The sequence below is a fragment of the Salmo salar genome, chromosome 05 (assembly GCF_965601325.2).
Source record: "Salmo salar chromosome 05, fSalSal1, whole genome shotgun sequence".
Taxonomy (NCBI): Eukaryota; Metazoa; Chordata; class Actinopteri; order Salmoniformes; family Salmonidae; genus Salmo; species Salmo salar.
The window spans coordinates 66,189,064-66,203,711 of record NC_138295.1 but is presented as its reverse complement, the minus strand read 5'-3'; the positions used below and the strand labels follow the sequence as shown (position 1 = coordinate 66,203,711).

Sequence of the window (14,648 nt, the reverse complement as noted above, 5' to 3'; positions counted from 1 at the left end):
ACACATACCTGCTGCGTTTTGGTCCTCCATTACCGACGACAACCGTGACAATCATGTTGTTTCACTGCTCGGATTAATCAGCTCTAACAATTAGAATATGGATATTTATTAAGGCAGAGCTCTCCCTTCCCAGCAAATGGTACAGTTTCTGGCAACAACCATTAGTGGTGCGTGGGTAAAATCACTGGGAAAGCCAAGCCATAATTGGTTGTTTGCTCTATAACCTGTTAGTTCATATGCCTTAACACCGTGAAATATACACCTAAGGCCAAGACAATAAGAAGATACAATGGCAAAATAAATTCAACAACACATTTGTTTCACCACAAAACCAGCACCATTTTAACATCAACATTTCAACATCATCAAATCACCTATGCTAATACAATGACATCTAAACGATACCAAAAACAATTTAGTTCAATCAATGTAAGGTAAATATGATTTGGCTGTCCATGGTTCTGATTTCTGTGTGTGTGTGTGTGTGTGTGTGTGTGTGTGTGTGTGTGTGTGTGTGTGTGTGTGTGTGTGTGTGTGTGTGTGTGTGTGTGTGTGTGTGTGTGTGTGTGTGTGTGTGTGTGTGTGTGTGTGTGTGTGTGGAATTCGTGCAAGTTGAAAAAACATGTCGGCTCACCCTACTTGTAGAGAAATATCAATGCCATCCTCCACTCTTTCATGTTAACAAAATGGTCTATGACTCTGTCATACAGTACACGGTTTTAGTTTTTGTTGTCCTAGACTACCTGGCTAAAATGCTTGCCCGCTAGCCTAACTTCCTTTCATGGAGAACGAAAGGGCCAGCTAGTTAACATTAGCCTATTCCATCTAGCTACATATTCAACTTCCATCCTCTCAGGCCAGGGGCACAATGTATGAATTTTTGGTTGGATCAGAATTACCGTTATAATCATTGGCCAGTATGGAGAAATAAGTAAAACCTCAAGTCCAAATCCCTATCTCCATCCATGGCTAATTTAGGAAAGGGACAATTTTATCTACAGTAGCTAGCTAGCCATCAGGACAACAACATAACGAGATGCAACAATTTAAGTTGTTTCTGTCAATTACATTTTGCTCTCGATATGATGTGATTAGTATGAAGCCAAATCCAAACTGGCTTCCCTTGACACTTTTTTTTGGTGCCCCAGGACTATTCACAGTTGAGCTCAGTCAGTTTAGCTCAACTCTGATTGGCTATTATTTTATGTCATACTCTTTTTGACCAGACAGCATCAGATAGATGAGCTACACATACAGAGACAAAGGGGGACTGTTTCGCTCGCTCGGATGTTTTCTCCGGTGAGATACATTCAGCCTCTTGCGAATTTAAGAAAAATGATGAAACACAGAGACTCATTTTTTATTTTAGGAAACCTGGCTTCCCTTGGCTCCCATGAATATACGCCACTGGCAACAACAAAGCTGTTACATTTTCATTTGGAAAAGGTGAAATTAGCAATAGAACTGAGACCTAATTTCATAATGTCTTAAAAATATGAAATACCAATGTACAGTTAAAAACATGAAATTGGAATGTAAAAGAACTTGAGCCAACCTGCTCCAAGTGATGTGTTGCTATGGAGAGGTAAACAACAGAATAACTGTGGCTTAATGTGGTCCTTTACCAGACATACCAATGCTTTAGCTTTATCATCAAAACCATTAAATATAACAGACAAGCCTCATTGTGCAATGGAGGCATAGACAATATATCCTGAGACGACCAAATTACCCGATTTAGTTCAGTCTGAGACAATTAGCCAGCTCCTGTATGTTTTTAGCCTTGTACAACCACACAATGATTTGGTGAGCTTATATATAAAGCTTGCCAGATCAGTCTGGTTGTACCAGGTTAGTATGTTTTATCCCCTTCAAACAATTAAGCAGGCTGGGATCAGCCTAGTGAAATGGAGAATGCTTGTGTGACTAGCCCTCATACTCCACCCTTGCATTTCCACCAAGCCAAGCTCGGGGCGGGGGAAACTTTCAAACCCATTAAAGACTATGTTAATGTAGACCTTCTGTAAGTCTTTGGAGAGGGCCTGCTGCTAGGTTTGTGGTCTTCCTCTGGTAGTTGAGTCACAGAGGAATATTGTTGCCTATTTAATGACTTACAGTAGCCATGGAAACAGCCGCGCTGATGAAGGTGTCAAATGTCTCGGGGGCTATTGCTAACACAATTAAATGTGTGTTCAGGGGAATTTTGGTCTGAACTGTGTCAATATACTGTACGATAACTGGGCAATGAAATGTATTTATGTGAGCATAAAGTAATACCTGACTTTTTTTATCACTATTAACTGTCACAAGACTTCCTCTGAGACACGATGTCTCCAATAAATTATCTAGAGATTTTTTTGTCGACATTTAGAAAGTTTACATAGAAAATAGATGCGACAATTGCCTGCTAGGGTGCTTTTCCATTCAACTATCTTGTGTGTCGATAAAAACATTTGGATGTAATGACGTCATAACTAAAAAAGAATCATGCAATAACCTATATTGTTGAATAAAAATGTAGTGGTTGAAGTGTTTCCATTTCCCATTTAGGCAAATTGCGCAATAATAAATTGCCTCAGCCCATATGTCCTGACACCTGTTTCAAGTCTAGGTAGCCCGCGAAAGTCAGCATGGATAGAATGCAATAAAGTGACTATATTTGCCATATTCTAATGTCTCATGTGCTCACATATCACCATGGTTTGTGCCATTGTGAAACTTGCAGATCTGAAATAATTGGATGGTGAAACTTCCCGGCCAACCAGAAAAGCAAAGCGAAGCAATTCAAGCAGTCCTGAAAATCAGGACAATCCTTGTCCTGCAAAGCAAATGTGTTTAGCAAGCATTTAGCTTGGCATTTAGAATTGAATGTGGAGTGGAGTTTATAGTTAGGCTACGCTATGACATCACGTGCTCCGCGTACCTTCAGAATTATTCGTCAATGATCATTTATTCTAAATACAGGAGTTTTCATCATCATCATCATTTGTTAAAAAAAAGTTAGACAAAAGAAATCCACCCCTGTCCAACGGATAAAAACGTTTTCGACCTTTAAACATTTCTATATCTGCCGTTTCCATTACAGATGTCGCAATGATTATTATAATTTTTTTTACAATGCTTTTGTCAAATAAACCTGGGTCAATGGAAACCTGCTTAGTGTCTCTCTCCTCCACGAAGGCAGTGGGCAGGGAGCTCAAAACACCATGAGAAAACTGCTGAAGTTGGCTAGCAAGTGTGTCCATTTCACTACATTTGTGTGATATTCAGTGTGGATTCCAGGCTAGAACACTTGTGGATCCAGAGTGAGAATATAACGGTGAACTAGCAATAACAACACTGTGAGAGAGAAAGGGGAGGGAATCAGGTGCCTGATAACGATTCACAACCATCTCCCTCATATATCCCACACAGCCCTGAGTCATGCCTCAGCAGAGTGTGAAACAAAACACACCACATGTGCCAAAAGAGAAACACTGATAGGACTGAATGAGAGTAGCTAGAATGTATCTTTCTCTCCTTCCCTCTCTCTCCATTTTGTTCTCTCTGATGACAACACCAGTAAAGAGAGTACTAGTCAGGTTGGGTTCTGTTATTTCACTTGCAACACCATGAGAACAAAACATGTATGCACCTTCTCATAAAACAGCTATGGTGTCTGTCAACTAAAAAATAAATCAAGTACTCAGTTCAGCTTGAGTCATTTTCATGATGCGTGGATAATGAAGGGGGCTGTGCTTTTTTACTGATTGGCTCGCCTTTGTGTTTCTCACTCAAACACCCACATGGGCAGCTACACACAGCCCACGAGCCCCGCCCCCCTTCCAATACAACTGTTGGATTTTCAAATCCAAACAAGGAGAGGTTTCAACCCACCAGGGGAAAAAAACGATGTTTGAGAGAACCAATCAAAGCTCAAGCCACCTTCTGCATTAACGGGCTCCTGTCCTGTCCAGACCAGTGTGTTACAGCTCTCCCTCGCATCAGCCTGACTACATTACAGCAACATTAGGATAACACCTGGTTATTACTGCTCGTAACTGCACTATTAGGGTATCTCAGCCAGTCATTATCAGCTAATAAGTATCCAATTTAAAATCGAGTGAAAACGCTTTCACCAAGCCAATTCCGTCAAATCAGCTGCAACTACTTCAAGGATTGTGGGGGAATTGTTTTCTAAAAGGGCCATTGGTCCTTAGCTCCTCCCCTAATTCCTGGTCATGTTTCTAACTTCCTGTTATTCTGTCTCTCCTGTGAGTAATTTCCTGTCCACCTGATGGTCAGAGATACACATGGAATGTCCAGGGGGTCTGGGTCAAAGGTCAGGGGCTCACTGAGGCAGAAAGGCTTCCTATAGTACACCGCTCAGCTTTTGCCATTCTTTAAAATCAACCATGTCCCCCTTCCCCTATATTAATCTGTCTCCCTTTTTCCCTGTAATTTAAATGTTCCACCTGATCACATTTCACACTGTCCGACCTTGTCAAATCTAACACAACAACATCATAATAGAATGACAGACAGGCTTCTACTTCTCTGAGCTGACCCAGAGTTTCAGACCATACATTATAAGGTCTGTGTATCATTTACATACATACAATGTCACCTTGAACATTCACACAAAAGGAGTAACATTCACACAAAAGGAGTAACATCAAAACAGGCATAAGGCTATACAATTCATATAAAAGGACCATAGAAGGTCAGGATGGAACAAGAGATGGGTACTGACAGACTGATCTTGAGACTGGCACATCACATAGAGTCCGGTAATCAAATGACAACTTCCTGATTACTCAGAATGCATGTCTAATCCTGCTGAAGGGAGCTGTCCATTTTGTGGTGGACCCTTTTAATTGCTACTGGAATAAAACGTCCTGCCTGCCAGCAACATGATCTGAGTGATTCACTTAGAACGAGTAATGGGTCTAGTCAGTAGATGTTAGACAGAGGACTCTGTGCTCAGTCACTGGGGTATACATGACAGGGAAGGGGAGATATAAATGTTGTGAAGGAGAGTCCCATTTACAAGCCATGAGGTGGCTCACTGATAGATGATGTTAATGACCGGCAATCAATGGGCTGTGGTAAGGGGTGACTGGATTCAAATAACTTGTGTCCTCGTCACTTCATGTACCACTGTCCCATTCTTATGACCCCATCAATCCAACCCAGCCGCAACCTGTATCCATTGGCCAATACACTGATGACATCGTCAGTCAGATCAGAATACCAGCTGTGATTCCAGACGCCAGTCAAATTCCTCTATGTTCTTGTTGCGACAGTTACAGACAGGAATCAACACCTTTCAGTCTGTTCTCTGGTCTGGCTGACTCACGCTGTCCTGAGCCCTGTCTTATCTGTCCCTGTCCCTGCTGCAGTCTGTCTCAACAACATACATGGAGTTCTGTGTGGTTATGGAATTAGTGTTCTGAAAGGAACGTGATTGTGTTCCCACTGAGGCCAGAGGTCCTGGTTCTGGGATGCTCATCAGCACTTCTGTTTCGAACTGGAAGCCACTGATGGAGAGGCCAACATGAGTGGGACCTAATCACATCACAATATCAGTATTTATCAGTGGACTCTATGTGGCTTAATCCTCACTCACCTGTTGAATAGCTGGGGAGAGATCTTAAAGACACACTGGAGCCATGTCACCTCATAACCATGCATGACAGTATATTAACAAGGTGACTTCAGATTGCAAAACAACCCTCTGCACTGGAGTAGGGTCTGGTGTCACCATGGTGACAAGGGGAAAGTGATACACGTCATCCAGTCTGAAAACACTTCCAGTCTCAGTGTATGACTCCCTGTATTACAACTGACCGACAGATGTCCCATTTCACTCATCAGCTTTTCATGATGCTAGTTTCAGCACTATGTTCTGTAGGTTCTATAGCACAAACAGCTCATTTTCCTCTTCAGCTTTATACATTTCACAAAAGATCAGACCAAATGCAAAATATATCATTTTATTCACATCCTAAAGATGTTTGTTTTTTTTACAAAAATGTCTGTTCATACTAGTTATTGTTTTAATTTTCAAATAAATAGTCTTTCATCCCTCCGTTCACATGATGTCCCTGCCTTCAAGTCTGTGAGTGGCTGCGGTCTTCTGATTGACATGAAAGTCCACCAATCAGCATCCAGGATTGAGTGGTCACTCCTCTATGAGGAAGTTGATGAGGGCGGTCCTAGGGGACAGAATGGCCTTCTTGATGGTCCGGTCTCCTAGGAGACGCTGTCCCAGCTCGCTCCCCAGAACCAGCTCCCGTACCTGCTCCGTATCCTGGGCCACCTGTCGAGGCACCAACACCGTCCCACACACCTTGTTGTTGATCTGAGAGGTGAAAGGGAGAGATGGAAGGGAGGAGGAGAGAAAACCCAAAAGGTTAAGAGCACAAACCTGAATACTTTGACCTCCTCCCATAAAATACTCTACATCGCTAGTTAACATTGAGTGAGAGCAAACTTTGGTCCAGACATATTAAATAACGTACACTGACTGAGACAACTCTTAGTGGAGGCTGTGGCTGCATCGAAAGCGCTCTAATTACATCAGGGACTATAGAACACGCATATGCCTTTCCTCCACTCCTTTCAGTAAACTGTGTGTGTAACCTGAGCTGTCTAAAAACAGCCAGCTTGTGGTGAAAATGGGCTGGGCAGTCAGATCCTCTACAGCGGAGTAGGAGGAACCTTTATTCCTCATTTCCAGTCTTTGTATGTTTGTGTATCAGCGTGTGTGTCTGTTTGGGTCACGTCTAAGCTTTCTCCCAATTATGAGTGTGTGTATTATGTGTATGGTATCTGTATATTTGTGTGTGTTAAGATAAGCTCGTAATTAATCAGTGCATGTGTGCACTTTTGTGTGTGTGTGAGAGGGAGCGAAAGAGAGAGAGAGAGAGAGTACACGTGTGTGTATTGGCCTGCTCTGTGGGCCAAACCCAGGCCTCAGTCTGTCATTAGAGTCCCCGTGAGATGGAGGTTAGCGCCGCTAGGCTGGGAAAACACACATCAAGGCCTCAGTCTGTCAGAGTCCCAGTGAGATGGAGGTTAGCGCCGCTAGGCTGGGGAAACACACATCAAGGCCTCAGACTGTCATTAGAGTCCCAGTGAGATGGAGGTTAGCACTGCTAGGCTGGGGAAACACACATCAAGGCCTCAGACTGTCAGAGTCCCAGTGAGATGGAGGTTAGCACCGCTAGGCTGGGGAAACACACATCAAGGCCTCAGTCTGTCATTAGAGTCCCAGTGAGATGGAGGTTAGCACTGCTAGGCTGGGGAAACACACATCAAGGCCTCAGTCTGTCAGAGTCCCAGTGAGATGGAGGTTAGCACCGCTAGGCTGGGGAAACACACATCAAGGCCTCAGACCAGATCCCAACCAACACCAGCATCATCATCATCATACAGGTGCCAAAGGGTCAATGGGAGAAATAGTATACGTTTGTGTGTCTGGGGGATGATCGTGTACTGTGGAAAGGTAAACGTTTGTGTGTCTGGGGGATGATCGTGTACTGTGGAAAGGTAAACGTTTGTGTGTCTGTGTCTGGGGGATGATCGTGTACTGTTGAAAGGTAAACGGTTGTGTGTCTGTGTGGGGGGGGATGATCGTGTACCGTGGAAAGGTAAACGGTTGTGTGTCTGTGTGTGTGTGTGTTAATGTGTCTGTGTGTGGGGGATGATCGTGTACCGTGGAAAGGTAAACGGTTGTGTGTCTGTGTGTGTGTGTTACTGTGTCTGTGTGTGGGGGATGATTGTGTACCGTGGAAAGGTAAACGGTTGTGTGTCTGTGTCTGGGGGATGATCGTGTACCGTGGAAAGGTAAACGGTTGTGTGTCTGTGTGTGTGGTGTGTGTGTGTGTGTTACTGTGTCTGTGTGTGGGGGATGATTGTGTACCGTGGAAAGGTAAACGGTTGTGTGTCTGTGTCTGGGGGATGATCGTGTACCGTGGAAAGGTAAACGGTTGTGTGTCTGTGTGTGTGTGTGTGTGTGTGTGTGTGTGTGTGTGTGTGTGTGTGTGTGTGTGTGTGTGTTACTGTGTCGGGGGATGATCGTGTACCGTGGAAAGGTAAACGGTTGTGTGTCTGTGTGTGTGTTTGAAAGGATTACAGCTCCCTCATGGGACAGGCCATGAGAGGAGGAAAACATCTACTTCAGATGAGCGCAGTCTTTAGCTGGCTATTATCCATTATCGGAGTCAATGTTTAGAGATGTGTGTGTGTGAGGACTCTGATTCCCCCCAGCAGGGATCTCTCAGAGACTTCGATCTTTGAGCAGCTGACTCTGTGACCCCGCCACCACAGCTGGACTGCCTGCTGATTGCCTAGGCCTCCTGGGCTGCATGCACACACACACACACGCGCACACACACGCACACACACACACACACACACACACACACACACACACACACACACACACACACACACACACACACACACACACACACACACACACACACACACACACACACACACACACACACACACACACACACACACACACACACACACACACACACACACACACACACACACACATTCCCTCTCAAGCCATATGATCATAGGCTCTGTGTAAATTACAGACAGTGAGTGCATGAATGGGGCTATGGCTGTTTTGGTTCAAGGGAGTGTGAGTACAATTTTGAGTATTTACACAAGAGTATGCCTGTGAGTGTGTGGGAGTGTTACTTTCTTTCAGTCTGTATCATTTTCTGTAGGGCTTTGTGCCTTGGCATGTGTATGGGCATGTGTGTGAGTGAAAGGGGATTGAGTGTGTAAGAGGTGTGTGTGTGTCAAATCAAATCATTGTTTATTTGTTGCGAACAGACCAGCAGATGTAAAAGCAGGTGCAGGGAAATGCTTGTGTTTCTAGCCCCAGCCGTGCAGTAAGTTTCTAACAGTACAACACTAACACACAAACACACAAATAATTCCCCCCAACAAGAAGAAACGAGCATGTCATAGTTCGGAATATAAACACGTGGTGTGCATAGACAGTATGAACAACATACAGTGTATAAGTAGGAAGGTATGTACAGCAGTAGTTATATGGATGAGCTATGTTGAGAATACAGTATGTACCTATAAAGTAAGTCATCAAATCGCTTTATTTCTCAGTGATCCAAATAAATGATTTTGGAGCAATACGATTTCAGAACAATAAACATTCTATAAACATTATTAAAGTGACCAGTGTTCAATGACTATGTACATAGGGCAGAAGTCTCTAAGGTGCAAGTTAAAAATCTGTTGTTCTGTCCCTGAGCAAGGCAGTTAACCCACTGTTACCCGGGCGCCGAAGACGTGGATGTCGATTAAGGCAGCCCCCTGCACCTCTCTGATTCAGAGGGGTTGGGTTAAATGCGGAAGACACATTTCAGTTGAAGTCATTCAGTTGTACAACTGACTAGGGATGCCCCTTTCCCTTGAGTACCAGGTGGTAGTGAGCGTTTGACAGCCTCACCCGTACAACCAGCTCCAGGGTATCAGGGGTCTCCAGGTACAGAGGGTCTGGGGTGGGCCAGGGCTGCTGCAGCACATCTCCTCCGCGGGAGAGGAGAGGGCTCTGGGGGTTCCTCACCTGGCTCAGCCCTGAATGGAGGGGAAGACAACGTGTCACAAACTAGCAATCAACCAATCACATTTGATTTTTATAGCCCTTTATTGTAGCCCCTGGCTATCTGTAAATTAAAAATATATATATATATATACATACACACACACACACACACACACACACACACACACACACACACACACACACACACACACACACACACACACACACACACACATACATATATTGTGCCATGTGGTTTGCTTAATATAAGGAATTTGAAATTATTTATACATTTACTTTTGATACTTAAGTATATTTAAAACCAAAAACTTTTACTCAAGTAATATTTTACTGGGTGACTTTCACTTTTACTTGAGTAATTTTCTATTAAGGTATCTTTACTTTTACTGAAGTATGACAATTGGGTACTTTTTCCCACCACTGCACCCAGCCCCTAGCTCCTACGCTCAGCCCCCAGTCTTCCCAGCCCCCTAGATCCAACTCCCAGCCCCCTAGATCCTACTCCCAGCCCCCTAGATCCTACTCCCAGCCCCCTAGATCCTACTCCCAGCCCCCTAGATCCAACTCCCAGCCCCCTAGATCCAACTCCCAGCCCCCTAGATCCAACTCCCAGCCTTCAAGCTCCTACTCCCAGCCTTCAAGCTCCTACTCCCAGCCTTCAAGCTCCTACTCCCAGCCCCCTAGATCCTACTCCCAGCCCCCAGTCCCCTAGCCCCTATTCCCAGCACGCCAGTGCTCCCAGCCCCAGATTACCAGTCCTACTCCCAGCCCCCACAGCCCCTATTTCCAGCCCCCTAGCACCAGCCCCTCAAGAGAGGGCTTGTTTCTGTGTATTTGACAATAGGGGGATGTTCTACTGGACAGTGCGGGGGCACACTTCCTCTTCTGGCTATTTTTATACCATCAGATCACATGGGTCAACCTTTGTCCTGACTCAGCATCAGCTACATTGTTCATGTGATAGGGCTGGGGATTCTCAGTTTGGGTCAGGGGATATTTAGTCACAATCTGGAGGAGATTCCTGTGAAATTACTGTGTACTGAACTCCTAGACCTTGACTTTGCATAGCTTTTCATGCCTATTTTGGTTCATCAACTCAGATTCTTGAAGTATTCACATGGGTACACCACACACACACAAATTATCTCAATGGACTGGGATGACATCACCAGGGCGTTGCAGAGCGTTGTGTGTGTTAGATAAGAGGCCCCATCAACATGACACCCTGAGGTAACTTCCTGTTGGATTCTTTCCAAACCCACATCATCATTCCAGACGGTCCTCTCATCTCCTCTCCAGTCAGTCTCTGTCTCACTAGGAATGTAGCAGACTATTCCTTTTCCCTCTCTGGAATGGGATCGTCATAGCAACACTCACATGACAATACATCATGTGACACATCATTCATCTTTTGATGAAAACAAATATTCATATTATTGTCCATTATTTATTTATTCATTCATTCCCACAATGTGTGTGTGTGTGGCCCACCTGCCCAGAGTTCGGAGGCCAGGTGTGGGGCCATGGGAGCGGTCATCACACAGAGCGTGGCGAGAGCCTCCTCAAACTCCACACTGTGCTGCAGCACGTCAGACGACACGTTCTGAGAGGGACAGAGAAAGATGTTAGATTGAACGCACACACACACACACACACACACACACACACACACACACCGGTGTCTACTCACAGAGAGTGTGTTGGTGAGTCCCATGAGTCGAGAGATGGCTGCATTCAGGAGGAAGTCTTCTGTGAAGTGACCTGTGACCTGGAAACACAAGACAGGTTGGTCACAGTGGCATCAAATCCAGCCATAGTGTCTCTCTCTGTGTGTGTGTGTGTGTGTGTGTGTGTGTGTGTGTGTGTGTGTGTGTGTGTGTGTGTGTGTGTGTGTGTGTGTGTGTGTGTGTGTGTGGCTCTCTCTGTGTGTGTGTCGCTCTCTCTGTGTGTGTCTCTCTCGCTCTCTGTGTCTCTCGCTCTCTGTGTGTGTGTGTGTGTGTGTCTCTGTGTGTGTGTGTCTCTCTCTCCCTCTCTCTCTGTGTGTGTGTATGTGTCTCTATCGCTCTCTCTCTCTCTGTGTGTGCGTGTGTCTCTCTCTCTCCCTCTAAAACAATGTTTCCCTGTGGTAAGGGATAGTATCAGGGAGAACCTCCCAGCTGCCTGTGATGGTTCATGGTGATGAATGGAAAACAACAATAGGACCAGAGGATAAAAGCTTTTTCTCCATGTCATCACTATACATGGTTCTGATAACTGGTTGGCTCACACTGTGTTTAAAAACAAGAAGGCTGTGCATGTGAACATTCCACAGCTAAGTCTTCTGGGAAAGAGAACCCTTTTGGCACGGGCCTTTGGGATAAGGTCAAAGACAGAGGGTGGATCAAAGGATGGCCGTGGCTTTGGGGGGGCTTAGGGTGGGCCGGGCCATACACACGCAAACAGGGCCCTTTAACAGCACGGACTCTGAAGGGCGAGAAGAGAATCAAACCCCACCGGCCACACTGAGGGAGTTGGAACACAAGCCGGCTATTTATAAAGTGTGAAAGCATCACTATTGGATATCAAATCAATTTCCATTCGCTGCTCTGGGCTGCCAGACCTGAGAGTGGTCTCAGGTTACTATATAGATCCCAGGATGAAATGACAACAGCAGCTTCTCCTGTTATGCAATGCTGAGGCTAAAATGCACAGTATGGACGTAGCCTATAATTCCTCATGGAATACGATAAGGTGCTATAGTTAACACAGCGTCATCATCTTTTCTTATTTATATATGCGGACTTGGGAGAGGCGAAGGTCGAGAGCCATGCGTCCTCCCCGAAACACGACCCAGCCAAGCCGCACTGCTTCTTGACAGAATCCCCGCTTAACCCGGAAGCCAGCCGCACCAATGTGTCGGAGGAAACACCGTCCACCTGGCGACCATGTCAGTGTGCACTGCGCCCTGTCCGCCACAGGAGTCGCTAGAGCGCGATGGGACAAGGACATCCCTGCCGGGCCAAACCCTCCCCCTTACCCGGACGATGCTGGGCCAATTGTGCGCCGCCCCATGGGTCTCCAGGTCGCGGCCAGCTGCGACAGAGCCTGGACTCTAACCAGGATCTCTACTGGCACAGCTAGCACTGTGATGCAGTACCTTAGACCACTGCACCACTCGGGAGGCCTCCAGTGTCATATTCACACACCACAAATAAAGGTAAAATTTAAACAATTAAAAAGTGAAACCTGCAGCACTAATTGAACATTTGATGACAAGCTCTGCAGCGGGAACATAAGAGGGAGACTAATACTGGTATGACAAATACCCATTTCAAATGTCACACGTAAGAAGACCTGGATGATACAAATATTCAATGTATTTACATATTCAGGTATAAGGTCTGAGCATGATAAGGCAGTTTCAGTCTACAGTGACTGCAGTTAGTGACACCTACTGGTAAAGGTGGGTAGTACAACACAAACAATAGAATAATGAAAACACGACTTCTCTGTGTTTAGGAATGTTCAGTAACATTCTAAGGGTGCTGATATGTAGCGTGGACATTCTACCTGTTCCACGGCAAAGTTCTTGTTCTCCCAGATTTTCCTGGCGTCTGCCTGCTCCTTCCTCTTCAGCAACGAAGGGTTGGGGACGTCCCCATCCTGCCGAGCACTCCTCAGCTTGGTCACCAGCCCCCACAGACGAGACTGCCATCGCAGTACCCCGGGCAGAGCGTCCGCTGACGGGGACAAGACATATACACTTTACACCACAGACAAAACTGCCAAAACACATTATAAACATCCGTACTGGACCATTAACATTTTTTAATTAAACTCCCCCACAACATACAGTAATTTGACTGCAAAATAAATAATGCTATGCCACACAGTCTATTGTTGGTTGGGTAGAGGTGGGGGTTGGGGGGGTCACAGGGTGCGTGTAACTCACTCTTGACGTCCCAGAGGATGTCCTGTTCAGGGGGAGCAGCGTAGAGGACGTAAAGACGGACAGTGTCGATGCCATACTGCTGCACCACCTCCTGAGGGTCCAGGCCGTTGTGTTTCGACTTGGACATCTTCTCCCACGTCACCTGCAGCCCGGCCTTACTACCCACCTGCACCGGCTTCTCACCTGACACAGGGGACAAGGCAATGGTTAGCACTGGACACCTGTATATATCTCCAGCAAACTGTCCGTTGTCTGAAATGGCACTCTATTACTACTTTTGTAGTGCACAATATAGGGTGCCACTTCAGATTTGCCTGCATGTACATGTAAAAAGCAAATACTGACAGTAGAAGATAAATCGTTTAAAAAAAAAAGAAAGCCTCCTGAGAAACAGACAGAACAATCTTTCAGTCAATTCCTTGATCAGTCTGTTTACTCAGGGCTAGAAGTCATCTGTGTGTGTGTCCAGTGTGGAAGCCCTCAGAGAGTGATATAAAGCCTCACCTCTATGAACGGAGCCAGTGTCCGTGTTTACCCAGTTGCCAAGCAACGGGAAGAGGAGAAAAGCCACAACAACAAAAAATCCACAAAAGAATTCTGAGAAAGATCTGGCTTTTAACCCTCTAGTCTAGAGTCTAAGCCCTGTCTAAGCCCAGAAGGTGGGGGAATTGTTCTAAGATACCAAGGATCATTTAGCTATTTGATTTAGAATTTTAAGAAGGTATCAAAAAAATTGACTTTTTTTTTAATGCATTACTGCTATTAGCCAATAGAAACGCAGTGAATGAGTCACTACATGGAACAAGAGATAGTAAAAAAAAAAAAGGACGTTTGTTCTGATGTGTCTGTCCTATATCTGAGAGATACAAGAAAGATCAGGTATTTACAGTGCCTTCGGAAAGTATTCAGACCCCTTGACTTTTTCCACATTTTGTTAGGTTACAGCCTTATTCTAAAATTGAATAAATCGTTTTTTTCCCCTCATCAATCTACACACAATACCCCATAATGTTTTTAGAAATATAATATAATTATATGAATAGAATTATTCATACCATTTAAATCAGGAATTTGTTAAAGCACCTTTGGCAGCAATTACAGCCTTGAGTCTTAGGTATGACACCA

At 45.0% G+C, this 14,648-nt stretch overlaps 1 protein-coding gene across 1 annotated transcript in view; it reads right to left on the bottom strand.

The window, feature by feature from the left end:
* Positions 1 to 5,959: 5,959 nt before the first annotated feature.
* Positions 5,960 to 14,648, bottom strand: part of lars2 (leucyl-tRNA synthetase 2, mitochondrial) — a 44,571-nt gene continuing 35,882 nt past the window's right edge. Inside the window, exons 16-21 of the mRNA XM_014201261.2 lie at positions 13,524 to 13,706; positions 13,142 to 13,311; positions 11,283 to 11,360; positions 11,084 to 11,195; positions 9,476 to 9,603; positions 5,960 to 6,343 (exon numbers count right to left, since the gene is read on the bottom strand). Of these exons, the coding sequence (XP_014056736.1) occupies positions 6,164 to 6,343; positions 9,476 to 9,603; positions 11,084 to 11,195; positions 11,283 to 11,360; positions 13,142 to 13,311; positions 13,524 to 13,706 (851 nt within the window). The 3' untranslated portion in view covers positions 5,960 to 6,163. The remainder of the gene's footprint in view (positions 6,344 to 9,475; positions 9,604 to 11,083; positions 11,196 to 11,282; positions 11,361 to 13,141; positions 13,312 to 13,523; positions 13,707 to 14,648) is intronic.